This window comes from Leiobunum rupestre, chromosome 11 (assembly GCF_980474605.1).
Source record: "Leiobunum rupestre chromosome 11, qqLeiRupe1.1.hap1, whole genome shotgun sequence".
NCBI lineage: Eukaryota > Metazoa > Arthropoda > Arachnida > Opiliones > Sclerosomatidae > Leiobunum > Leiobunum rupestre.
Genome location: NC_143394.1, coordinates 18,281,344 through 18,303,760, shown reverse-complemented (window position 1 = coordinate 18,303,760; position 22,417 = coordinate 18,281,344). Strand labels below are relative to the sequence as shown.

Genomic DNA, 22,417 nt, shown 5'->3' with positions numbered 1-22,417 from the left:
TAAATACGGAGTATGGTGGGGTGGCGGAGTGGTTAGCACTATCGCCTCGCAGCAAGAGGAGCCGGGTTCGATCCCAGCTTGTGGCACTGGGTGAAAACTCCGAACAACTCCTTCTGCGTTGAGTTTGCAAGTTCTTTCCCCACTGGTTTAAGGGGTTTTCCTCCGCGCTCTTCGGTTTCCCTTTCCATAAAAACTTGTTGAGGTTAAAGGTAATAGTTAGTGTAGGGAGCTGTTGGCTCGATCGCGTGGCATGCAGGGCTACGCATTGTAACCCGGCCACCTGAATTAAAGGTTTCAAAAGTCGCTTGATGACTTAGGCCTAAGGTGGTGCCTGATCATTATTATATCGGGAAGTGATACGGAAGTTAAATACAACACTTTCTTTATCTCATGCTTTAAATATCGGTGCTGTTGAAAATTATGCACGCGGCACTGCCCCGATTAAAATAGATTAAAGTAAATCATCAAAATCAAAATTTAAAAATACATAAAATGATAAAAGCATAATTTTCATAAGTGTATTTAAACGTTAATGTTTGTCGTCATTAGTCTCTCTGTATCAAACATCTATATAAAATAGTTATTAGCTGTTACATTTCTACCTCGCGTTGTGAACTAGGATTGATGCAATGCATACACTATTAACTTTTAGGTAAACGATACTAAAAGTATATTACATATATGATATTAAGTTGATTATCCGGTTAGTAGTGGGCTCTAATGTAAGTGTTCAAATAATAACTGATTTTCCCAAAACTGCTTATTTGACACCAAAGCCATAAAGTCTCCATTTATTTTTTAAATAATTGTAATTTAAATAATCAATGCCTAATTTTAAGGAACGACGTTTTCTACCACAAATTGGGGTAGGGAAAGTACCCACAGTTGTCAGCACTACGTTTTATAACGTTGTCTCCACCTTTCTATATAATTGAGTATTTGAGTTTAAATATTAGTACTCAGATCCTTCAAACATCGTTACACGTAGAGTCATATGAATTTTAAGAGCTATATGAAATCACGCGTCAAAATATTTGGAAAAATTGTTGAATCAGTTCATTTCCAAAAATGCAAAGCGCAGTACAGTTTTTGAATTGCGCAATTAATACTATGTAATAATGAATTTTAATAATACTAAATTTTTGTAGTTTTTACCTCTATCAATTTCTCCTAATTAGTATTATATAGGCCTATCTTTTTATGTAGGTTAATCCAATCCCCCCTCCCCCCCCCTTGTTGCGTTCTCCTTGCTGTGTTTGTTGCTCCTAGCTTGCACCAATTATTTATAGCAAAAAAATATAAAAGCAATTTTACCATCGCAATTTATGAATTTTAATTTTATAATACTGCACATTTAGTTTAGTTGTTTCAAAACAAATTTTAAATGATTTTTCAAGATGGGAATTTTCTCATCCCCCCCCCCTCTTAATAATAACCTGCGAAAGTGGTTTCATTGGTATTATTTTTCGCTGATAACCCTACAACAGAGGTGGCCATTGCGCAAATGGGAGACCTCGACCTTCAATAGCTGCACTAAATTGTCGTTTTCCTTGTCCTGGATTAAATTTTTCATTGGCTCATGTTTAAGTATTTCAAACGACTTAAAACGATATAAATGTGTATTCGATGATCAAACCATTATAAATAATCGTAATTATATTTATTTGAAAAAAGTACAGTAACTTTTTTATCAAAAAAGAAAATTCTATTTAGTTGCAATCTTTCAACAGACTCCATTGACAATTTTCCGTCGCTTCGTCATACTCAGTGCCCAGAGGGCAATAAAATACGACAATTTTCAGCTCTTTCCCGCTGTCGATACATTGGTAGTATCGTCTGCAATCGTGAGGGAACTTATAAATTCCGCCATGCTTGCAAAGAAGTTCGACAGGCTGGTCTTTAGTCGGGTCCACTTTGGGTTGCTTATCGGGCTGAGCGGTAGAACTTACTTCCTCTTTTTTGGTACTACTTACAGTCGGGTCCTTGTTACCTGTCTGACATCTCGGTACGTTCTCGATGTAATCGCAGTTTTCGTTAACGGTATTGAAGACCAGTTTTTGAGGACATGTAAAAATGGTCAACTTGAATAGCTGTCCCACTGGGGAGCATTTGTAAAACAAGGTGCAATCGGTGGGATGTGGAAAGTGGCCTTCTTTGACACATGTCATGCCATTCGGGACTTCAACTGTGGTTGGGATGCTAGTCCATACGGTTGGTGGTCGGTTGGTTGGCTTAGAGGAGGTAGAAGTAATTGGCTCAGGGGTGGGCTTAGATGTAGTACTGGTTGGTGGTGGTTGAGGTGATGGTTCTTTGGTTTCAGTAAGACCACATCCTGGAACACGGTCTGAATGGTCGCAAAGGGAGCGTGCGGCATCGAATGAAGTTCCCGGGGGACAAACTCGGTCTATTCTACGCAATTTATTTCCTTGAGGAACACACTGGAAGTATATTCGGCATTCACCCTTGATCACGTGGTTCCCCTCATTAGGACACTTATCGTCTCCGACGATAGGTTTTTCCGTGGTTGTATTGGGATCAGGCTTTCGCGGAGTGACAGTGGAGGGGTCGGCGGTGCTGCTAGGTGGCGTTGGTTCGATGACTGGCCCCCCGGATAGAACGTGATTGATGGCTCTTAGTAACGGGAAGTTTTGACTGTGGTAGAGACCCTTGAAGTCGTCTGTTTCCAGAGACCAGACCATTGCGCCACTCAGTCCTTTAGCCTTCAGGTATTCAGTCTGTAAAACAAAGTCAAATTATTAGTTATATCATATGTAACATAATTACTCATAAGTATGCCTCTGTATAATATTTCCATTTAATAAAATTCAATGAGACTTTGTTTCACACGGAACATACATTAAGTGGACTTAAAAATGCAAAAACTCTTATAATCCTTACGCTATTGAAAACGTTACCATGGAAATGAAATCATGTGATCGCGAGGCACGATCTAAACTTGACATGGGCAAAGCCAGAAACGCGCGAGGAATTCTCACTTACTTCCGTTTCCCATCAGTAAAGTTGATGACGCATATTTCGTCACGGAGTTGTAAGTGACGTAATTTACGTCATATCCCGTGAACAAGGTTTCATTATCGAAAATGCTTTTGTGGCATACTTATGAGTGATTATGTTACATATGATTATATAGAACAAAGATTAATGAATTTGTCCCTCGCGGAAGATTGTTACATTTTTCAAATGCGGAAATTTTGTGTTTACACAATCTCGCCACTTACTGGGGTCAAACCAAATTCGCTCGATTGAGTCCCTGATCTTGGACAGTATGAGTTTTAATTATTTCATTTTAATATACATAACTATCCAGCTGATAGGGCTAAAAAAGTGAATTACATAAAATTGTAAGGAAATTCAAACTCTAGATTCTCCAAAATGTTCGTGATCATTTGCCAAACCTTGTTCAGCTAGCCAAGCTCCAGTCTTGTGATTTACCAATCTTTTATCTCTAACCCTATTTCACTATTATTGGCGTCTACTTGCGTAATTAACCTCGATGATATCGTTACTCATCCGTGTTCAAAGTTTGACACCGAATAGCTTTCATGACGACTGTGACTGTTACAGTGGACCAAATTACTCCTTTTTACTCTTGCTTTGGATTAGGATTAGAAACTGAATCCCTGCTGCCCTTCGCTAATAGTTTAAGGTGTAGAGTAATTATCATCTCAAAAAGAGGCACATAGTATCGACTCTACTTAAAGAACAAGCGAAAGGTATCTATCTCCCGAAAGCTTTATCTTCATAGCAAGATAAATATGGAAAAGGGGATTAAACGAAATATAGCCTATATTTATGTCGCCCGAAAAAGGTTCCAATATTGAACGCAACCTCCTTGGGAATTTGATATTTTTGAGTGTAAAGAACGCGTTGGAGATTATATTATATTTAAATGGAAGACGACAGAAAGAAAATATTTACGGGAAGGGAAATGTAGCGGTAATCTGATAGCTTCGGCGCGTTTGCTCATTGTCTCCTTCTGGCCTATTTTTTCACTGTTCGAAATTTAACTTAGATAAATGGATTCACCCTTGGATCCAAAGGGTCTGTAACACGTGCAAACTTAAAAGGTTTCGGAGAAACTACGTCATTCATTGAAAATGTGGGGGTTTTGCAGGTGAGACTGTTCTCAAGATAAGACGCGTTTACTTTTATCCGCGTGTTTTTTATCGGCTATTATTATTATTAATCGTGAAGAAATATTTAAAAGAAAAAACGTGTTAGTTAATAATCTTCCCGGTATCTCAAATTATTTGTGATAACATCAATTAACAAAGGGCGATTTCCGAAGATGCACACGTTGCATAGTCACTTCAATGGTTTTCTTAAGTATACGTTCCTTTTTCTATTCGTTTACAACCTTGGTCGTACTAACATAAGTCTATAATATTTTTCCATAAGGGGAATATTTTACTGAGAGCTATTCACAGAGTGACGTCAGCTGAAAAGTAAATGGCTCCATATCGAGACACTAGCAAAATGGTGACGAGTCTGTGTAGTTTTAAAATTCCCCGACTGATTCGGGCTTGGTTCGCATTTGATATATCCCCTGAAACTTTGGTAAAGATTCGCCGAGCTGTAGGTATAGGGTATTGCCGCAGTGACCTGGTACGAGCTACTTCGTTATCGAAATATTGATTTGCGCTTTTGGGGGTCCTGAAATTGGGAATTTGTTATCAATCGGACCGTTAGTACAATAAATGTAAACGATGCATCAATCGACAGCTTGTTAAGGTACACATTGTTTGGGTCCGAGTTATTGACGATCTTGGGAAATAGCCAAACATATTTGATGTGAAACTATTATTACGGTTGGGCTAACTTGTTAAATTAAAGGTTAGGCAGCTTTCGTCAAAGGACGTGTCCATGGCTTATCTTCAAACGCATTCAAAGGAAAAAACGAATTTACGTTAATTCACGTATAAAAACGGCAAATTTCTAAAGTTATAAATGCCGCTCGATAAATGCGTGTTTTCTATCGTTCGTATTTGAGGAGTTAACGGGTTGAGGATTAAGAAATGTTTTGTTACCTTAAGTTTTATGCTCCTTTCGGTATCATATCCACACCATTGATTTCCCTTGGTAGCGTAAGGTGCTTGAATCGTATCCGACCACACCACGTTCCATCTATCTCTGTTCAGTTTTTCCGACATCTATAGGCGTGGTTACAATTTTTTTAAATAAAATAACGTCATCTTTGACCTCGTTACTCACTTCGTTGTATCCGATCATTCCTGGTTCGTTGGTGTATGGTCCAGGCAGACCTGGTCCGGTTATGGGTTGTCCCAATCCATTGCGGGCTTGGTTGGAGAGGGTAAAACATCTTCCGTAAAGAGGCATTCCAAGTACTATCTTATCCTTGGTCGCGCCGTGCGTTAACCAGTAGTTTACGCTGTAATTCTGCGAAGAAATTGCGTTCTATAATCAAGCTAAAGGTTTCCTACTAAGTGAAATATGTTTTGATTTTAACAAAATAGGTTTCGTGCTGAGTCAACTAGTTTTTAATATAATCAAGATATGTTTCATACTGAGCCAAAAATTCCATCTATATTCCGTATTGAGTAAAAAATATTCATATAATCAAGTTAGGTTTCGTAGTTAGCTTTGAGTAAACTGCTACATCCTTGACTTGTTAATTATGGTTCGTATGTACCGGATCAATAAAATGGGAAAATAAAATGTAATTTTATTTAGGGCACGTTTTAGGTTTAAAACTAAAACTTACGACGTTTAAGGTTTGATGCAAAGCGGATTCTCCAGGGTACCCATAAAGTGGAGCGTTATGTCCCGTTATTTTGTCCCAAGCTCCGTGATAATCGTACGCCATCAAGTTAATAAAGTCCAGATATCTTAGAAATTCACAAACATTAAACGATAAACTAGAAAGCCGTAGCGTAAAAACCCTTACTCATTAACGTGGGGAATATCGTAGGCCGTGTCTACAGTTCCTTTACCAGCCGAAACGGCAGCGGTTAACAGGAATCCGTGAGGTTTAAATGCTTCCTTGAGTTCCTGGTTAAATTAAAACGGATTTAGCATGAATTCAAATGAGTTTAGGGAAATAATTTTTACTTTTAAAACCGTCACGAAATTTTGTTTATCTTCGGGCCTACTTCCTTCCCGGTTACCTGGGTATTCCCTACAAATACACTCAACCATAAATCCACAATTGCAATGCGAAACTTGATCTTGACACCAATTAACGGAACTTACCAATCGAAATCAAGCCCATCAAAATCATGTTGTAACAAAAATTTCACGACACTGTTGACGAAAATCCTTCTTTTGGCCGGGTCCCGAGCCATGTCCGAGTACTTGAGGGAGCCTTCGTTCCACCCTCCGATGGCGATAAGCGTGGATAATTGCGGATTCAATTGACGCAAGTGGTTAAACCTGCCGTACGCGCCTGTAAAGTAGCTAAAATATTAGAAGCGCCCTCCAATTTATTATAACGTTACGTTTCTTACCAAGTCCCCAGTTTTCTTTAACGTCCAAATATGGATCAAAAATAGTGATTTCATTGTGTTCCAACTTGGCGAAACCGTAGACTAAATGAGTGCAGACGTGAGGGTTGATATCCTCAATCAGGAACTTCCCGTTGCCATGGCGGTAATTGGCCCAACTACCCAAGTAACATACCACTCTGTACGGTTTGCTGTTGCGATCTAAAGAATACCAAAAGAAGACGAATTGTCCACACGGTGTAACAATTTAGCTATTGGGTCCATAGTTGTCAGTCGGGACATTTTCCGTAAAAAGAAATTGTTCGCAAATTTAAACTTCGCGGTATTTTCGCCTTTTTTTAAATCGAAAAGTAAACCTAAACCCTTTCAAAGAATATATGTTTAAATTTTTAATTAACGCCCCCCCCCCTCGCGCTAGCCACCATGACCCGCGTTCCTCGGTGGCTAATATAAACTCCGGTCTTTGTCTGAAGAAGGGTGGTTAAAGAGTGAAAACAAAACATGGACGAGCCCAACAAAATTGCGCGTAAAACAGTGTATATCAACAATGTAAACAAAGAAATGCGAGTGCTTTCGTACCACGAAGTCAACAAGAAATACGATTATTCTCATTGCGAATTTTTTCGTTGGCTTCCTGGTCCGCGAAAGTCGAAAATATTACCTCTAGATTGTCCGTTTACTTGTAAAACCAGCAAAAGCCCCAACGCAAATATGGCAAGCGCCCATGCGCTTCGACTAGACATGTTTATAAGGGTATCTTATTATCAAGAATCTTTTTTTTCTCAAAACACTTCTCTTTATATACTTCGGGCTAAGAAAGAAAGAAATGCTGGAGTGTTTTCATTCGTCACCGCTTCCACCTAATCAATTCCGTTTACAGATAACGAAGGCTTACCTTAAGTACACTCACGTTATTTCAAAAGTCGCCTTTAACTCGTTGGAAATATCGAGAGTTTTACAATGGTTAGATAAATATCCTTCAAACTTTAATAAGACAACTTAAATTATAATGACTTGTATATAAATTATGGTTTCGACGATATTACGGACAATGTTTAAGGGTTTCATTTTCGCGATACAATTAGCAATTATGTGCGAATAAATCTATTAGAAATAATGATCCTAATGGTTAAAATTAAACTGGTTTTCGAATGGTGTGCTCCTTGGTACAAAGATGTATTTGATTCGGAGTTTAACGTTTGTGCGTACACTTAGAAGATGGTGAATACCTAGCAGTCCTAGCTCCTACTGATTTTAAAAAAATTATCGAAGCCTACCTTTAATTAAATTCTTGGTGCACCACTGCAAAAGGGGTGCCATTCACGAACCCCCAAATGATAGATGATGAATTATTAGTTTGTTAAAAACCATGTACGATCTAGAAATGCGATGCAATAAATATTTACAACGATCTTCAACGGAGTAGATAGGCCTACTAGATCGAAAAATCTGCTAATACGCGTTACGGCCGGTTTTTAACGTAGTTAGGGGCCATTCACTCATAGCTTCTGTTAAACAATATATAACATAATTACTGATTATGTTACACATGGTTAAACCTGGTGAAATAAATGTAAAATTAGGTGACCCACCACATAAATGGAATTTGACACCCCATATCCGCTTCAGTGCCGTAACTAGGGCGGTGCCAGCGGTGCCCAGGCACAGGGCGCAGACCTTCGAGGGGCGCAGAAATGACCAGGCCAGGACCAAGGTGTGGGCCATAATGCCATGCATCGTTTTTAGAAGCATACGTCAGGGCCGTATTTCCGCCTAGGCCCACCTAGGCCTAGGCTCCTAGGCCTAGGGGCCCATCCTTGAAAGGGGCCCTCTAGTGACCGTTATTACCGTAAACGAAAGCATGAATCTATAATAGCAATCGTAATTTAAATTAACCAATTTTCTACCTGGCAGTTAACGGTCGTAGCCTTAAATTGCAATATTGCAAAACTATCGCATATTTAGTCCGCGTTTGTTAAGAGCTTTTATTTAGTAATATAACCGCAGAGCTCCAACGTCTATGCTGAATTAGGGAAATTCAGGCACAGCCTAGTTCCAGGGATCAGAGTAACTGCAGTTCGTGAAAGAAAGATAGCCCGGTATTCGTCGCTAATCTATCAAATTTGAAAATTTCCAAATTTCAAAATTCTGATCAAATTTTGGCAAATCTTTTCAAATTTTTCAAATTAAACGTTTTTGGCAAAATTTAATTTTTTTTTCAATTTTATGAAATCTTTGAATTGAAATGTATTAAACCTCATTTTAGTTTCCGTGTCGGTTGTTCGCTCGTTTTTGTTTCTCGCTCGGTCCAAATATTACGAACAAAGAGGTCGTCTTGGAAAAAGTTTTCCAATAATTTATGTTCCTACAATGAGTTAAAAGAGATACAAATCTGGGTATCTTGGCAATCTAACAAGAGGTACAAATTGATATTGAGCATGGTAGAGATGAGTCGGGCCCCCGATTGAATCGGGATTTTTATGCCCGACCCGGCCCGGGGGCGACCCGGCCCGAGCCCGCTTCGGGCCGGGTCGGACAGAAATAAATTTTAATTTTTACGGGTCGGGTCGGGTCGGGTTGGGAAAAATTAATTTTTGAAAATTTCGGGTCGGACAGGGTTTTTTTATTTTAAAATTCAATGGACGGGGTCGGGCCGGGCCAATTTTTAAAAGGGCTGGGCCTTTTTAAAAAGGCGTCTGGAATGTTTCGGCCGTTCGGGTGTTGTAAGAAGAGAGACAGAGGAAGAGAGAGGGTGTGAGTGACGTAATAAGTACTACGAGCAGCGCGACTAGCGTCTATTGACTATCATTTCAAGGTCGTCTCAGTCGTCCGATTCGCCTAAGCATCTCTTACGTTTAGTTTTGGTTTTACTTTCGATTTCCCGGCGTTAAATTGCGAATTTGCAAGTCGCGTGTCTCGGCGTACTTTAAAAAAAAATAGGTAACATAATTCTGGGTATTCCAGCGTCACAAACGAGTGACGAACGTGTATTTTCCAGCACGGGACTGACACTTGGTCCTCGATGAACAAATTTAAAAGGTTCAACTCTTTCGGAACTAACTTTTCTTCACAAAAATTGTTCAAATAAATAAGTGCCTCTTGTTATATTTTGTATTGCATATCTACATCTACACTATATAATAAAAAAAAAAGCTTCGTGCTATGGGTGCGGCGGTTCTTCCAGTCTTTTCGGCTTTCCGGGTCGGGTAGGGTTTTCGGTTCTGGTCGGGTTTCCGGACCGGGCCGGGCAAAATCGATTTTTAAATTTATCGGGGCGGGTCGGGCAAAAATTATTTTCATTTTTTACGGGTCGGGTCGGATCGGGCAAAATTTATTTTTACGTTTTTCGGGTCGGCTTTGGTCGTGCCGGAAAAAAAGTGGGCCCGACTCGTCTCTAAGCATGGCATTAAACAGTTCTAAGCACTACCGTAGTCGCTATTAGCATGACTAGTTATAGTCACTAAATTATTATAAAAGATTTAATAATTAATTATGGTGTTATCCGAAATTCTAATAACTAAATTCACACGTTTTTGAAAAAATATTTATAATCTTAGGTTAGGAGTAAAATATACTCGCAAATAAAAATAAAGTTTTTTGCAAAGTCAATTTGGGTACGCGAAGGGTAAAAATAAGAGCAATTTTAGGGTTAAACTCTACTAAAATACGTAAGTTAAAAGTAACATCAAGAATTTTCACTCAACCCGTTTCGATTTGTTTCTAAACGGTTCGAAACGTTTTCTATCTTGTAGTGGAACCGTAGCGATGAGAGTTGTGTAAGTGTCACCTACTAGGTTAATTGTAAAGGCTTGGGCTAAGTGGGCTCCTATAAAGGATTATGTCGGTTGGGTTTGTACGCTATTTCAATAGCCATAATTAAGGTTAACGGTAATAGTTAGTGTAGGGAGCTGTTGGCTCGCGTGGCTTGCAGGGCTTGCCACCACCCTCCTACGCATTGTAACCCGGCCACCTGAATTAAAAAAGGCTTTAAAAGTCGCTCGATGACTTAGGCCTAGGGTGGTGCCTTGGGTATTAGCCTAGCTGATTATTATTATTATTATATAAATAATATTTTTACATCAGGAAGTTTGCTATTTCAGTTTAATAATATAGAGCCACGTAGCGGCAAACGTGAGAAGCTCATAAACTGCTGGACTCTTATCTGCTTAGCAAACGCTTTGTGTTTTTATTATGGCAAATCGTCCGCTTAGCAGACAAAAATCCAGCAGTCTATGAACTACACGCGTTTGCCACTACGTGACTCTATGTAAACTATATATACTATACTATATTTCAAAAGTGGTGGGGGGAGACTCCTTATAGGCCTAGGGGCAGGGCCGGACTGGCTAGTAGTTGGCCCCACCGGCTATGCAATCGTATGGGCCTCATTTCCCATTAATTTAAAATATTTCCTCTTTGGCCCCCAATTTGAGTTGGCCCCTATCTGACCGGCGATCGCCGGTTAGCCGCCCGGGTCAGTCCGGGCCTGCCTAGGAGCCAAGCATCTCAAAGTCCGGCCCTGCCATACGTACAAAACGGTACAATACCTATTCTGTACTAATCGGATTTTTGTGTATTTTGGCAAATATAATCAAACAAACGATTTTTAAACTAACTAATATATAATTATTCAAAATTCTACCAAGTAATTATATTAATTGAAAATTTTACCAAGTACCTATACTCAAACCAAAATTTAGTCTTTTAATAATAGATTTTTTATAGACATTGTCACAATGTTTATTTTATAGTCAGAACCGGGAAAGATTAGAACATTGTTTAAGGGCGCAGTTATAGAAGCTCGCACCGGGCGCAGAAAAGGCTAGTTACGGCACTGATCCGCTTTAATTAATCGCTTATCATTTATTTAAAAAATATATCAGCTATCATATTATCATGAATGTAGAAAATTATGCATGAAAGTTTTATTTTACATATAACTCAAACCAAAGATAATATAGAACTCCGTATCCTAGATTCGAATCCTGGGGGCTTTTTGATTGACGGTTTTGTAATGAAGCGTTTACACTCTACCGGCACATGACCTCCGAAAAATCAGCCTCCATCGGTCGCTGTATTGTCCTATCACGGTCAACTTCAAAGTAGACCATGGTCTTATCAATCCATGGTACCTAAAGTCTTCGTGCGTAGTTTAAATTTTGGGTCACAAGTATCGCCGCCTACCGACCATAGAAATAGAAATGAGACTAGAACCAATCCCAAAGGAAAAAGACAAGCTAGAAAGCTGCCATCAGTGTGGAATCTGGTTAACCGCGCCATCTGAAAGGCGCATTAAACATTGTCGCCATGGTTTCGGCGCAAATTTTGAAGGCGGCGAACCACTGTGCATCGCATCGCATCGTGCACAGTGACGGTACTCTTGTGTTTTTACAAATTAAGTACGTGTAAAAGTCAAGAAATAATACTAGTGGCACCATTTCAGCGCTCTCTCTTAAGCCTTGTTTATCATAGTGATGCACTACCAATGCTCTTTTTCGGGAATTTGGTACGGGTCCTGATTGTCGCAAAACTTTTTAATCTTTTCTAAATATCGTTTTTCAACTTGCGGTTTTAAACTTTAAAAATATTCTGACCCCGACCAAATCTTCCTCGTTCTTTTTACCTCTCCGAGGGGACAAAGTCCCCTAGGAGGGGTTATACAACGACCGTGTCTGTCTGTGGGTGGGTCTGTGGGTGTGTCTGTCTGTCAGGACTGCGAACGCGTTCGCATTTTCGGTGCAAAGTGTAATCACTGCGTACGCAGTTTCTCAAAGGGTTGGCAAAACCACCGTGTGACGGTGAGCGTTAACGGATGCATTTGCGGTTTGGTTTGGATGGTGTTTTTTCGCTCACCGTCGTGACGGTTTGGTGTATTACGGTTTTTGTAATGTTTATGCGTAGGTTGTGAGTGTTGAATTTGTTGTGTTTGTGTTCTGATGGATGTGCATGTTGAGTCTGTTGTGTTTATATGGGCGTTTTCTCTCCAACTTCTTCTTAATGACTTTGGGACGGACCGAGTGCTGAGTGTAATGCTACCTCTCAACGTCCAATGGCAGGGTTTCCACCAGTTGTACACGGTATTCGTCTTAGTATCAATTTGCGATCGCATCGGGCGGGATTTGAACCCGAGACCTCCTGATTGACAGGCGGACGTTCTACCACAGAACCACCGACACTTGTTACGCCTTATTGAAAATTAGACCTTCAGCTTTATCGGAAGCGTATTTAATAGAGTACGAAATTTTGGTTTGATTGAAATAGAATTGAAATTGATATTATTGCATCGAAGAAATTCTAATTTAGCGTTTCTCTATTGATTAAAAACAAATGCGCCACCCAGGTTTCGAACCCAGACCATTCGGCTTGGCAGTCGAGCGCTCTACCACAGAACCACCGATAGCTGCTTACATTCACTGAAATTAAGACAGGCATCGTAAGCATAATAGGTAATAAAGTCTTTTTTTATTAATGAATTTATGAAGGCCTAATCTGGTATTTTTTAAAGGTTAAATCTTGTTTTAGCGCAGTCAGCCGAGATTAGAGGGTTAAAGGGTAGACCCTGTGGGTGGTCCACTTTCTTAACGACCTATATATAGTTCTGTTAATTCAAAGGAGATAATTTAACGTTAATTGCTTTAAAAGCTGGCGGTTAGTCAAGTGGCTCTCTGTGCTTTGTTGATGGTAAGGTTTTTGCTTCTTGTAAATACATTTGGTGTGGATATTTGGATATCTACGATTTCTAACGCAGTCAATGATTTCTTGGGTGTGCGAGTCATTATATGATATTGGAAATTGGACGGCATTGGTCTTTTTCATGTGGTATGCGTCACAACGTCAACAGGAAGTGAACGAGTCGTCCACTACCAGATATCTACGGTATCTTCATCAAGGGCGAGTGTTGAAATAAAATGAGCGTTAAAGATGCGGCAAGTATTTCGTAAGCGAGTAATTCCAAAAAGCCTCTGTAGATATTTCATTAAAATTTGCTTCGTATTATATTTAACTGATAAACTTGTTCTGTAAAAGGGTTTAATTCAATTGTGCATTGTTATAGTACGTCTAACTTACTGTTGTAACTACTTAACTTATGATATTCTGAATAAATTAAAATTGGTCGTTTCGTCTCAATTATTTAAATTATAATTAAAATTTTATACCGGGCGGGATAGAAATGGGTTAATATTTTTAACAAATAACTCTAAATTGCGGAGATATATCTTTAAGGGTTATCTCGAGAAATTAATACCACTAGGGACAATTCTTCCGAGGAGAGGTATATTTTGGCTTGCCAACTTGTTACATTTTGAGTACCGCTTAGGGAAGTTAGAGAATCCATTATTTTTCAAACCAATTACTAAGATGGCACCAAAAATTGTTATTTTTTTTAATTAGCCAGGGTGAGATGGCTCTGTGAACGGTGCAAAAGCATTAAAAAAGTGTAACGTTGCATAAATTTTCAAAGACAAAACCTGGAAATGAAAGGGAAACTAATTAGACGTAAGCCATGGATTAAACACTAAAGGATGTTCCTCGGGCGAAAAAACACACAAATGCCCTGTCACGTCGCCACCTAGCGGAGCGAGTCCGAAAAACTGGAAATTTATTTTTATCTCCGCTCTATCCAGGAGCAAACAAACCCACGTGCTTTTAAATAAATAATGGTATCGAAAAATAGCAGACGAATTCTAAAAATCACGGTATAAAAATTCCAAAAAATAACAGATGGCGCTACAAACTAATATCCGGTGCCCCTAGATAGAAGAAAAACAAAAAATAACACCTAGCTAACGAGGACTTTGCCTTAGGAAGCTAGCCCGTGGGACATCCTTTAGTGTTTAATCCATGCGTAAGCTAAATAAAGCTTTCTAAGTTTATTTAAAACGTTTATAAAACTGTAATTTACGGTAACGTATATTCTTGTGACGTTTATGGTTTTCATAATTGTTTAAGTAACTTATATAGTGTCGTTGAAATAATAAATCTGTTTTTTTTACAACTCTACAATGTCGAAAACCGATCGAAGAACATACATATCTTACCATAAGTTAATGATGCATTAACTTATGATCTTACATATCTTCTATATTATAACAAGATGTCACGGACATTTAAGTACACACAATCCCCCCGATGTAATAAATATATTTCAAATATTACATTTATATTTGAACAAATCTCCGATCATCTTGTACTTTAAGATAAATAAACCCAAGAGGAATTTTATAGAAAACGAATTTTTCGATTTACGTGGTTTTGGAAATAAGGTAGTGAAACGCGAACACTTCAATTTAAATAAATGTTTAGACAAAACTAATTTTTCAAGTCACCAGGTTTTGGAAATAAAGTAAGGAAACGTCAACACGTTAATTTAAATTAATTTTTAGACAAATCTAATTTTTCGAGTTACCTGGTTTTGGAAATAACGTAAGGAAACGTGAACACATTAATTTAAATTAATTTTTAGACAAAACGAATTTTTCGAGTTACCCGGTTTTAGAAATAAATAGCGAAATGCGAACGAGTTAGATGGCGCCTGTATAGAGCTCGGCGGAACAGAAAAATTAACGGCCAAAATTTAAATTATTAATAAAAATTTCGTGTAACTGTTTATTGAATATTATTCGCGGTTATAAAACGAATTAATACGCCAAAAATAAGTTTATATCGGATAATTTTCGGCTATGGATAAATACAAATAAAACGGATATTTCTGATCCAAACGCCGAGCTCTACGCGTGTATCAATTGGCACGAAATTCAAATATGACAGTAGTGCGAACGCGGGTTGCAGGGTCACGCGAATTGACCAAAATTCTCACTTAAAATTAAAAATTCTGAATGCAACCGAAATCGTAGTTCAGAAATGATCAGTACCACCTAAAAATATAAGATTCAAACAGTTCACTCTTAATTTTAAAAAAGTACGTACATTTTAAAACGAAAAATCGCCAAAAATTTCTTAAGTGGGCAAATACCACCCTTCCGGGGCCCCCATCCCAAACTTTATGAAAATCCCGTCGAGGCTATAATAGTGCCTACCGATTGAGATATCAATCGCCTTTGTACCACTAACGTACCGCGAGCAATAGTGTGTACGGCGGCGGGTCATAAAAATATTTAGTGGCCCACTTATTCTTAACTTCTGGGCATAACAAATATTTAGGGTAACACTTATTTATTACGCTCCTGGCCATGCGTTATTCATATTTCAGGCAGGCTTTCAATGGAATGCGAATAAAGCTTCAGCGCGTAAAGAATTCAGGTATGACGCGAAATGGATAATTAACTCACGGCTTCGATAAGTAAGTGTCACACTTATTTGTTACTTCTGGCCATCCACGGCTTCGATAAGTAAGTGTCACACTTATTTGTTACTTCTGGCCATCCACGGCTTCAATATGTAGGTGACGCACTCTGCGTAAATGTCACACTTATTTAAGTTTCAAAGTTATCCTCAAATCGCACGCAAATAGCGTTAAAATTAGACCAAAACATGCTAAGCCTTCGTTATATTAAAATAAAGTCTGGTAAAATATCCGCAATACCCATCCTAATGACTACATCAAGTTTCAAAGTTATACACCTCAAATCTCACGCGAATAGCGTGGGCCATACACGGCTTCAATAAGTAAGTGTCACACTTATTTGATACTTCTGGCCATACACGGCTTCTATGTGTAAGTCACGCACTCTGCGTAAGTGACACACTTATTCTTTTGTTCTGGTCATACGTGGCATCGAGAAGTAAGTTACGCACTCTGCGTAAGGCAAAAAGGAACGCCAGCGGAAATGTGGTTTAAGTGGCGCCCAAGGGCCCCTAATTTTTCTAGGGCGCCATAACCTGGCACACCATTAAAAGTAAGATAAATACGTATTTTAAAAAAGAAATCAATTTGTTATGTCACTTAGTTCGGTATAATAATTAGAGTGCGTAAATCAACGCTCAAAATCAGAAAAGGGGGGATGTAGCGCCCTCCGTTTAAATTACAGAGTCGAAACTTGCACACAGTGTAGCGGTATAGCAGTAATAGGGATTAAAAGAGAAACGGAATTTAAAAGTCAACCTTATCCAAAATTATAAGACTGCGTATTTTTTTTAAAAATACCTCACTTCCGGGGCCCCGATCCCAAACATTATGAAAATCTCGTCGAGGCTATAATAGTGTCTACCGATGGAGATTTCAATCGCCTTTGTACCACTAACGTACCGCTGGTCATAAAAATATTTAGTGGCCCACTTATTCTTAACTTCTGGGCATAACAAATATTTAGGGTCACACCTATTTATTACGCGCCTGGTCATACGTTATTCTTATTTCAGGCAGGCTTTCAATGGAATGCGAATATAGCTTCAGCGCGTAAAGAATTCAGGTATGACGCGAAATAGCTAATTAACTCACTTAAAATTAACTTTTTTCAACGCGACTGCAACCTAAGCTGGAATGGGCCTAGAAGAAACTAAAATTGTAGTTTTTGATCAAATCTTACTTACCTTCTTCCTGTCGTACGACGTGCGTAAAAAGGCGGTTAAACGTGCGTAAAACGTTGAGTGTTACACTTATAGTTACTTCTGGGCATACGCTGAAAGCTCGGCGCGAACGGCCTTGAAAAATGCGAGAGGGAAACTGAAGTTTAGAACTCAATAGACACGCGGATTTACAATGTCTAAAAAACCTTACTTAGAATTAAAATTAAGGAACGTAATTGCAAATCTAGGTTATATGGAAACCTTAGCTATTCAAAAATGTAACTCTCATGAAAATCGGACTTAATTTAAGGAACGTTATGTAGACTTTTAGGCGAAATATAAAACTGCGAAAATTGGGGTCCCGTAAATTAATTTGAAAACTATCCTTAAATTTAATATTTACTGATATAACTGAAGTTGTAGTTCAACTGAATCCTAACCTATCCAATAATATTTTTTTAACGTTATCGGACTTAATTTTAAATAAAATATCAACCACACAAAGTGAAAAATCACCGAAAATAGTAAATTGGGCATTTGCCCAACTTCTCGAGCTCCGATCCCAAAATTACGAAAATCCCGTCGAGGCTATAATAGTGCCTATCGATTGAGATATCAATCGCCTTTGTACCACTAACGTACCGCGAGCAATCGTGTGTGCCTCGGCGGCGGCGGCGGCGCCTACACACAAATCCCTAAGGATTGTGTGTAAAAACCACTTTGTCGTCGTTCGAGCTTTTGGTTAGTCAGTAAGAAAGGCGAAGGCGGGTCGGCGAGGAAAAATCGACCCGCGGAACAGAGGGAAACCGAGACTGCCTTTGGCTTCGTTACTGAGGTGGTTCGACTATCTATTTTGAGCTTTTGGTTAGTCAGTAAGGAAGGCGAAGGCGGGCCGGCGAGGAAAAAGCGACCCGCAGAACAGAGGGAAACCGAGATTGCCTTTGGCTTCGTTACTGAGGGGGTTCGACTATCTATTTTCTCAAAATCTGTCGCCCCTGAGAGTTGGGCCGTGTTTGTCCCTACCCGCAATACACTCGAAATTTTCTCTCTTTCCACGGCGAATTTCGGGGGGGGGGGGGGGGTTCGTATGGGGTAGTTTCAGCATAGACTATATTAGCAGAAGGAGATAAAGGGGAAGGATGGCACTGCCCATATGCTATAATGCTTTACGAGTGTAACAACAGTTCGACCAACCTCGAATTTCGTGATTTTTTCTAATTGGCTGACAAGCGTATGCCGTAATGATGACATACGATGTCGTCAGAATCGTCAGCTCATGTGACTCACTGACGTCGTGAAAGACGCAAAAATAGATTGCTATGGCGGCGAATCTTAGTAAATCTGTTCAAGTTGATTTAATTTCGCGGGGTAAAAGGTATAAATCTACCCAAGTTAATATAAAGCCATTTCAAGTTAAATGTTTAAGTAAATACGTGCAAACAGACGGTTCTAAAGTTCAGGAAAGCGATAGTAAAAAGAGGAAACTAAACGATTCGGTAAGCCTTGTTTAATAACTAATTTTCTAACTTTGATGCTGACCCAAACTAGTCCTTAGTTTCCGGTTTTAATAATTTAATTATAAACAAATACTACTTTAAAAGGTAATAGTCAAAACTATTAATAGTTTTAATTAAAATCTGAGATAAAATACATACCTCCAGGTTTCCAAACAAACAAAGTCTACATCGTCGAGTTACTCGAGTCGACTTAAGCAGACAACAAGGCGGAATTGTACCGCGGAGATCTCTCGGGACTACGTTTTTTTGGAAGTAAATTGGTTTAAAAAAGTGTGTACTCCCGCCATATTTTCGCGCTTTATTGAGGTTGGTCGGACTGCCGTTACAGTAGAGAACCCTTGTGTCATCCTTCCCCTTTATCTCCTTCTGATATTAGTCTATGGTTTCAGAAGGCCTGCGAGTTTCGGAAACGGGGAGGGGCGGGGGGTTTCGGGGTCGTTCCGATTTAAAAGTCCCGTGGCGCTCTCGGCGTACGTTAGTCCCGTGGCCTTTATGCATTAGCCATTGGATACAGGGGGGGTTTGATACGACTGCGAGTTTGAGTTATTTTTGCGGGGAAAAGGGTACCACAGAAATTCTCGCATTGTAAAGGGGGAGGGGAGTACTACGGAAATTCTCGCATGGAGAAAAGGGGGAGAGGGTACCACGGTAATTATCACATGGGATAAATGGGGAGGGGATACCCCGGTAATTATCACATGGGGAAAAGGGGGAGGAAGGGCCTTACTGGGGGTACCCCGGTAATTATCACATGGGAAAAAAGGGAAGGAAGGGCCTTACTGGGGTGGTTCTATTTTGGGGAAAAGGGTACCATGGAAATTATCGCATGGGAAAAGGGGGGGCTTACGGGGGGAGGTCGACTATGGGGTTAAGGGTACCATGGAAATTATCGCATGGAAAAAAGGGGGAGGGTGCCTTACTGCGATGGTTCAACTATGGGGAAAAGGGTGGCACGGAAATTATCCCATGGGAAAAGGGGTTGGGGGGGGGGCGTACTAGGGTGGAGTGCCTCGAAACACACCACTAGCTGAGGGCCCGCCTGTAAGGCGGGCTTCTCGGCTAGGATAATATATAATACTTTATTGTCAGGATAGAGAAAGTGAAATACACTTATTGGGCTCCTGAGTACGCACTCATATTACGTACACCAAGCGTTCAAAAACAATATTAACATAAAACAAAATAATACAAAACAAGATTACCAACACAAGACAGAGATATAGATAAAAAATAAACAAAGTGGGCAAGGGGTAGATGAGACGGGAAATAATACGGATAATAAGAAAACTAAGCGGAACAGTATAAAAATTATGTACAGACAAGAACAGGTGAATTGGGGAAGCTAAAGAGATTAAGCGGTAAATAGTACAACACACTATACAATAATTTAAAACTAATTCGATATTTACAAGGGGGAAATGGGGAGTGACTAGAAGGTCCAGCCCCGAAACTTGTCCAAACGTGATTTAAAAGAACCAACCAATGATTTAGTTTTCACGGCAGAGCGGAGCTCATTCCAGTGGTTAATAATACGTTGAGTGAAAAAGACCCGTCTGGATAAACAGCTGCACCTGATTTTGTACAGGGTTGGTGCTTTTCGACCAGACCACTTAATTGTAAAGAACTGGTCAGCCGTCAAGTCATAGAAACCATGTACAATCTTAAAAGTTTCAATGAGGTCAGTTCGAAACCAGATGATGTTGCTTACGACGTTATGCCACATGATCATGATCATATTTAGTTTCAATTTTTTTATAAGATGGCGCGCGTATGAGCGATTCCACGGACCACTCATTTCTATTTCTATGCTACCGAGTTCCGACCGAGTTTTAAATTGAATATATGAAAGCTGTCTGCTCGTTAAAAATTCTCTCTGCACAACTGCTGAAAGTTTAAACCGAAAAACATTGAAATTCAAAAGTTGTCTGCTATTTCTTCACACATTTAGTTGACGGATATTAAGGCAGACGACGCTATATTTCCTAAGCTCGAAACCTACGGAGCTAAGTTCCGGCAGGAAGTGGGTAAACGCTATGGACTACGCGTTAGGCTGTGATTTCGAAACTAGAATACGAGATGTATATTATCTTTGCTCAAACGTTAAAGGGAATATAACATGCAAACAATCTTTATGGAAGACCCTTTAAATTTTTACAGTGGCGCCAAACATTTTTAAAGCCAAAGGAAAGAGTGGCCCGAGCGGCAAACATTGGTGTTCCACAACAAATACCTGAGGTTATATTCCCTTTAATGAGATTAGCCTAGGGGTCGGTCATTTGGCCCAATCCCGTACAAAAATTGGAAAAAAATCCACATCCAAAATCCAAGAATTTCGCTCCCATAGGTTTTGTATGACAAATCCGCAATAAAAAATCCTGGATTTTTATAAAATCCAAAACCCGTACTGTCGTACACAAAAGAGGCAAATGTCCGACCCCTTGAGATTAACGATGCATCGTCACCATCATTCTGTGGCCAGACCCGACAAGGGAGGGGGAAGCCGGTACGAATTACCGGGGCCCATTATGAAAACCATAAAATGGCTATCTATAGTAGTAACGGCTACAAAACACAATGTAATACAATCCAAAATGGGGCAAGGACAGTAACAATTACAAAATCAGAACAAGATGTAAAATAAGATAAGGGAGATAAATATTAAGACGTAAAATAAGATAAGGGAGATAAGATTAAATATCGGAATAAAAAAAAAATTCTACTAGAGTTTTAAATTTAGAATAGTGTTTTTCAGTAACGATATGCGTTGGGAGAGAGTTCCAATGGTTAATTACACTATGGGAAAAATAATTATGTCGAAATGCAGTTTTTGCTCTTGGTTTAGTTAACTTAAGGGAATTACCACGCGTCGTGGACCCCACATTTAAGGAAAAGAAATCATTAAAGGTACTATCGATGCCATTATAGAAAAATTTGTGGAGTAGACATAAATTATTAATTTTGTGGCTGTATAGAAAGGGATTTTAAACGAGAAGGGGCAGGGAGCTTTTGAAATTGAGTGACGAGTTTGGAAAATTGGTTTTGCGCTTTTTGCAGAGCTAAGAGATCAGTCGATAAATGGGGGAGGTGGTCCAGATGGGGGAGCAATAATCAATGATGGGAAGGGCAAGTGAATTATACACTTGTTTTACAAGTTTGGGAGAACGATAATTAAGGCTGCAGCGAGGTAATCCAGCCACGGAACGAACACGTTTGGCGACCTTATTACTGTGAGCAGATAACTTAAGGCTGGGGTCTACAATAACTCCAGGGTCGCTCTCGGAGAGAGTGGATGCGAGTGGAGTGCCTTTAATGGTATAAACAAAATTGTTGTTGTGATGGCCTAAATGCAATACAGAACATTTACTGGAGTTGAAGGCCAACCCATGGGAATCCGCACAGAGAACAATAGCATCCAACCAGTGGCGGCCTAAGGGGGGGGGCGGGGGGGCGGTCCGCCCCGGGTACCAGATCCCTGGGGGACGACCTTATCTACGTTACTCCAGGCAGAAGCGTGGCCCTGAAGGACCACCCTTTGCTTGCGGTCCTTTAAAGGAAAAGTCCAGGTTTGGTAAAACTTGGGTCTATTTGAAAGATCATGTTTAAATAAACCCAAAAATATCTTTTAATGACGAGAAATTAATTTTTAAACGAGTGAAATGTACCGCCAAGCGATCTGCCATTTTTTGTTTCGGGGTGACGTTTTAGGACTTTAATCACGCGCTGTTCGTGCTATAACAGGCTTTAACAGCGCTCTGTTCCCCGCGCGCGCTTGCTCCGCGTGCGGTCTGCGGAGGGAAGGCGAAAGAAAATGGCAGCTCGTTTGGTGGTAAATTTCGCTCGTTTAAAAATTAATTTCTCGTCATTAAAAAAAGATACAATTTTACGACTGATATTTTTTAGTATATTTAAACATGATCTTTGAAATGGACCCAAGTTTTACCCAACCTGGAC

General features: G+C 39.6%; 1 protein-coding gene across 1 annotated transcript; it reads right to left on the bottom strand.

Annotated features, from left to right (window-relative positions):
* Positions 1-1,645: 1,645 nt before the first annotated feature.
* LOC149921893 (chitinase-3-like protein 1) lies at positions 1,646-7,259 on the bottom strand. The gene is made up of 9 exons (XM_090163779.1): positions 7,144-7,259; positions 6,486-6,683; positions 6,232-6,424; positions 6,091-6,157; positions 5,927-6,030; positions 5,744-5,867; positions 5,233-5,418; positions 5,049-5,171; positions 1,646-2,735 (listed from the first exon to the last, which is right to left on the bottom strand). Exons 1-9 carry the CDS (start codon positions 7,223-7,225, stop codon positions 1,710-1,712), a joined length of 2,103 nt encoding a protein of 700 aa, XP_090019905.1. The 5' UTR covers positions 7,226-7,259; the 3' UTR covers positions 1,646-1,709.
* Between the last annotated feature and the right edge of the window lie 15,158 nt (positions 7,260-22,417).

Bases quoted from the DNA above. Each gene is read 5' to 3' on its own strand.
- LOC149921893 (XM_090163779.1), bottom strand. From the start codon at position 7,225: ATGTCTAGTCGAAGCGCATGGGCGCTTGCCATATTTGCGTTGGGGCTT. The intron at 5,172-5,232 runs GTGAGTAACGAG...CCACGCCTATAG, and splicing joins GAATGATCGGATACAACGAA to ATGTCGGAAAAACTGAACAG. The intron at 2,736-5,048 runs GTAACAAAACAT...TTTGTTTTACAG, and splicing joins AAAGGAGCATAAAACTTAAG to ACTGAATACCTGAAGGCTAA.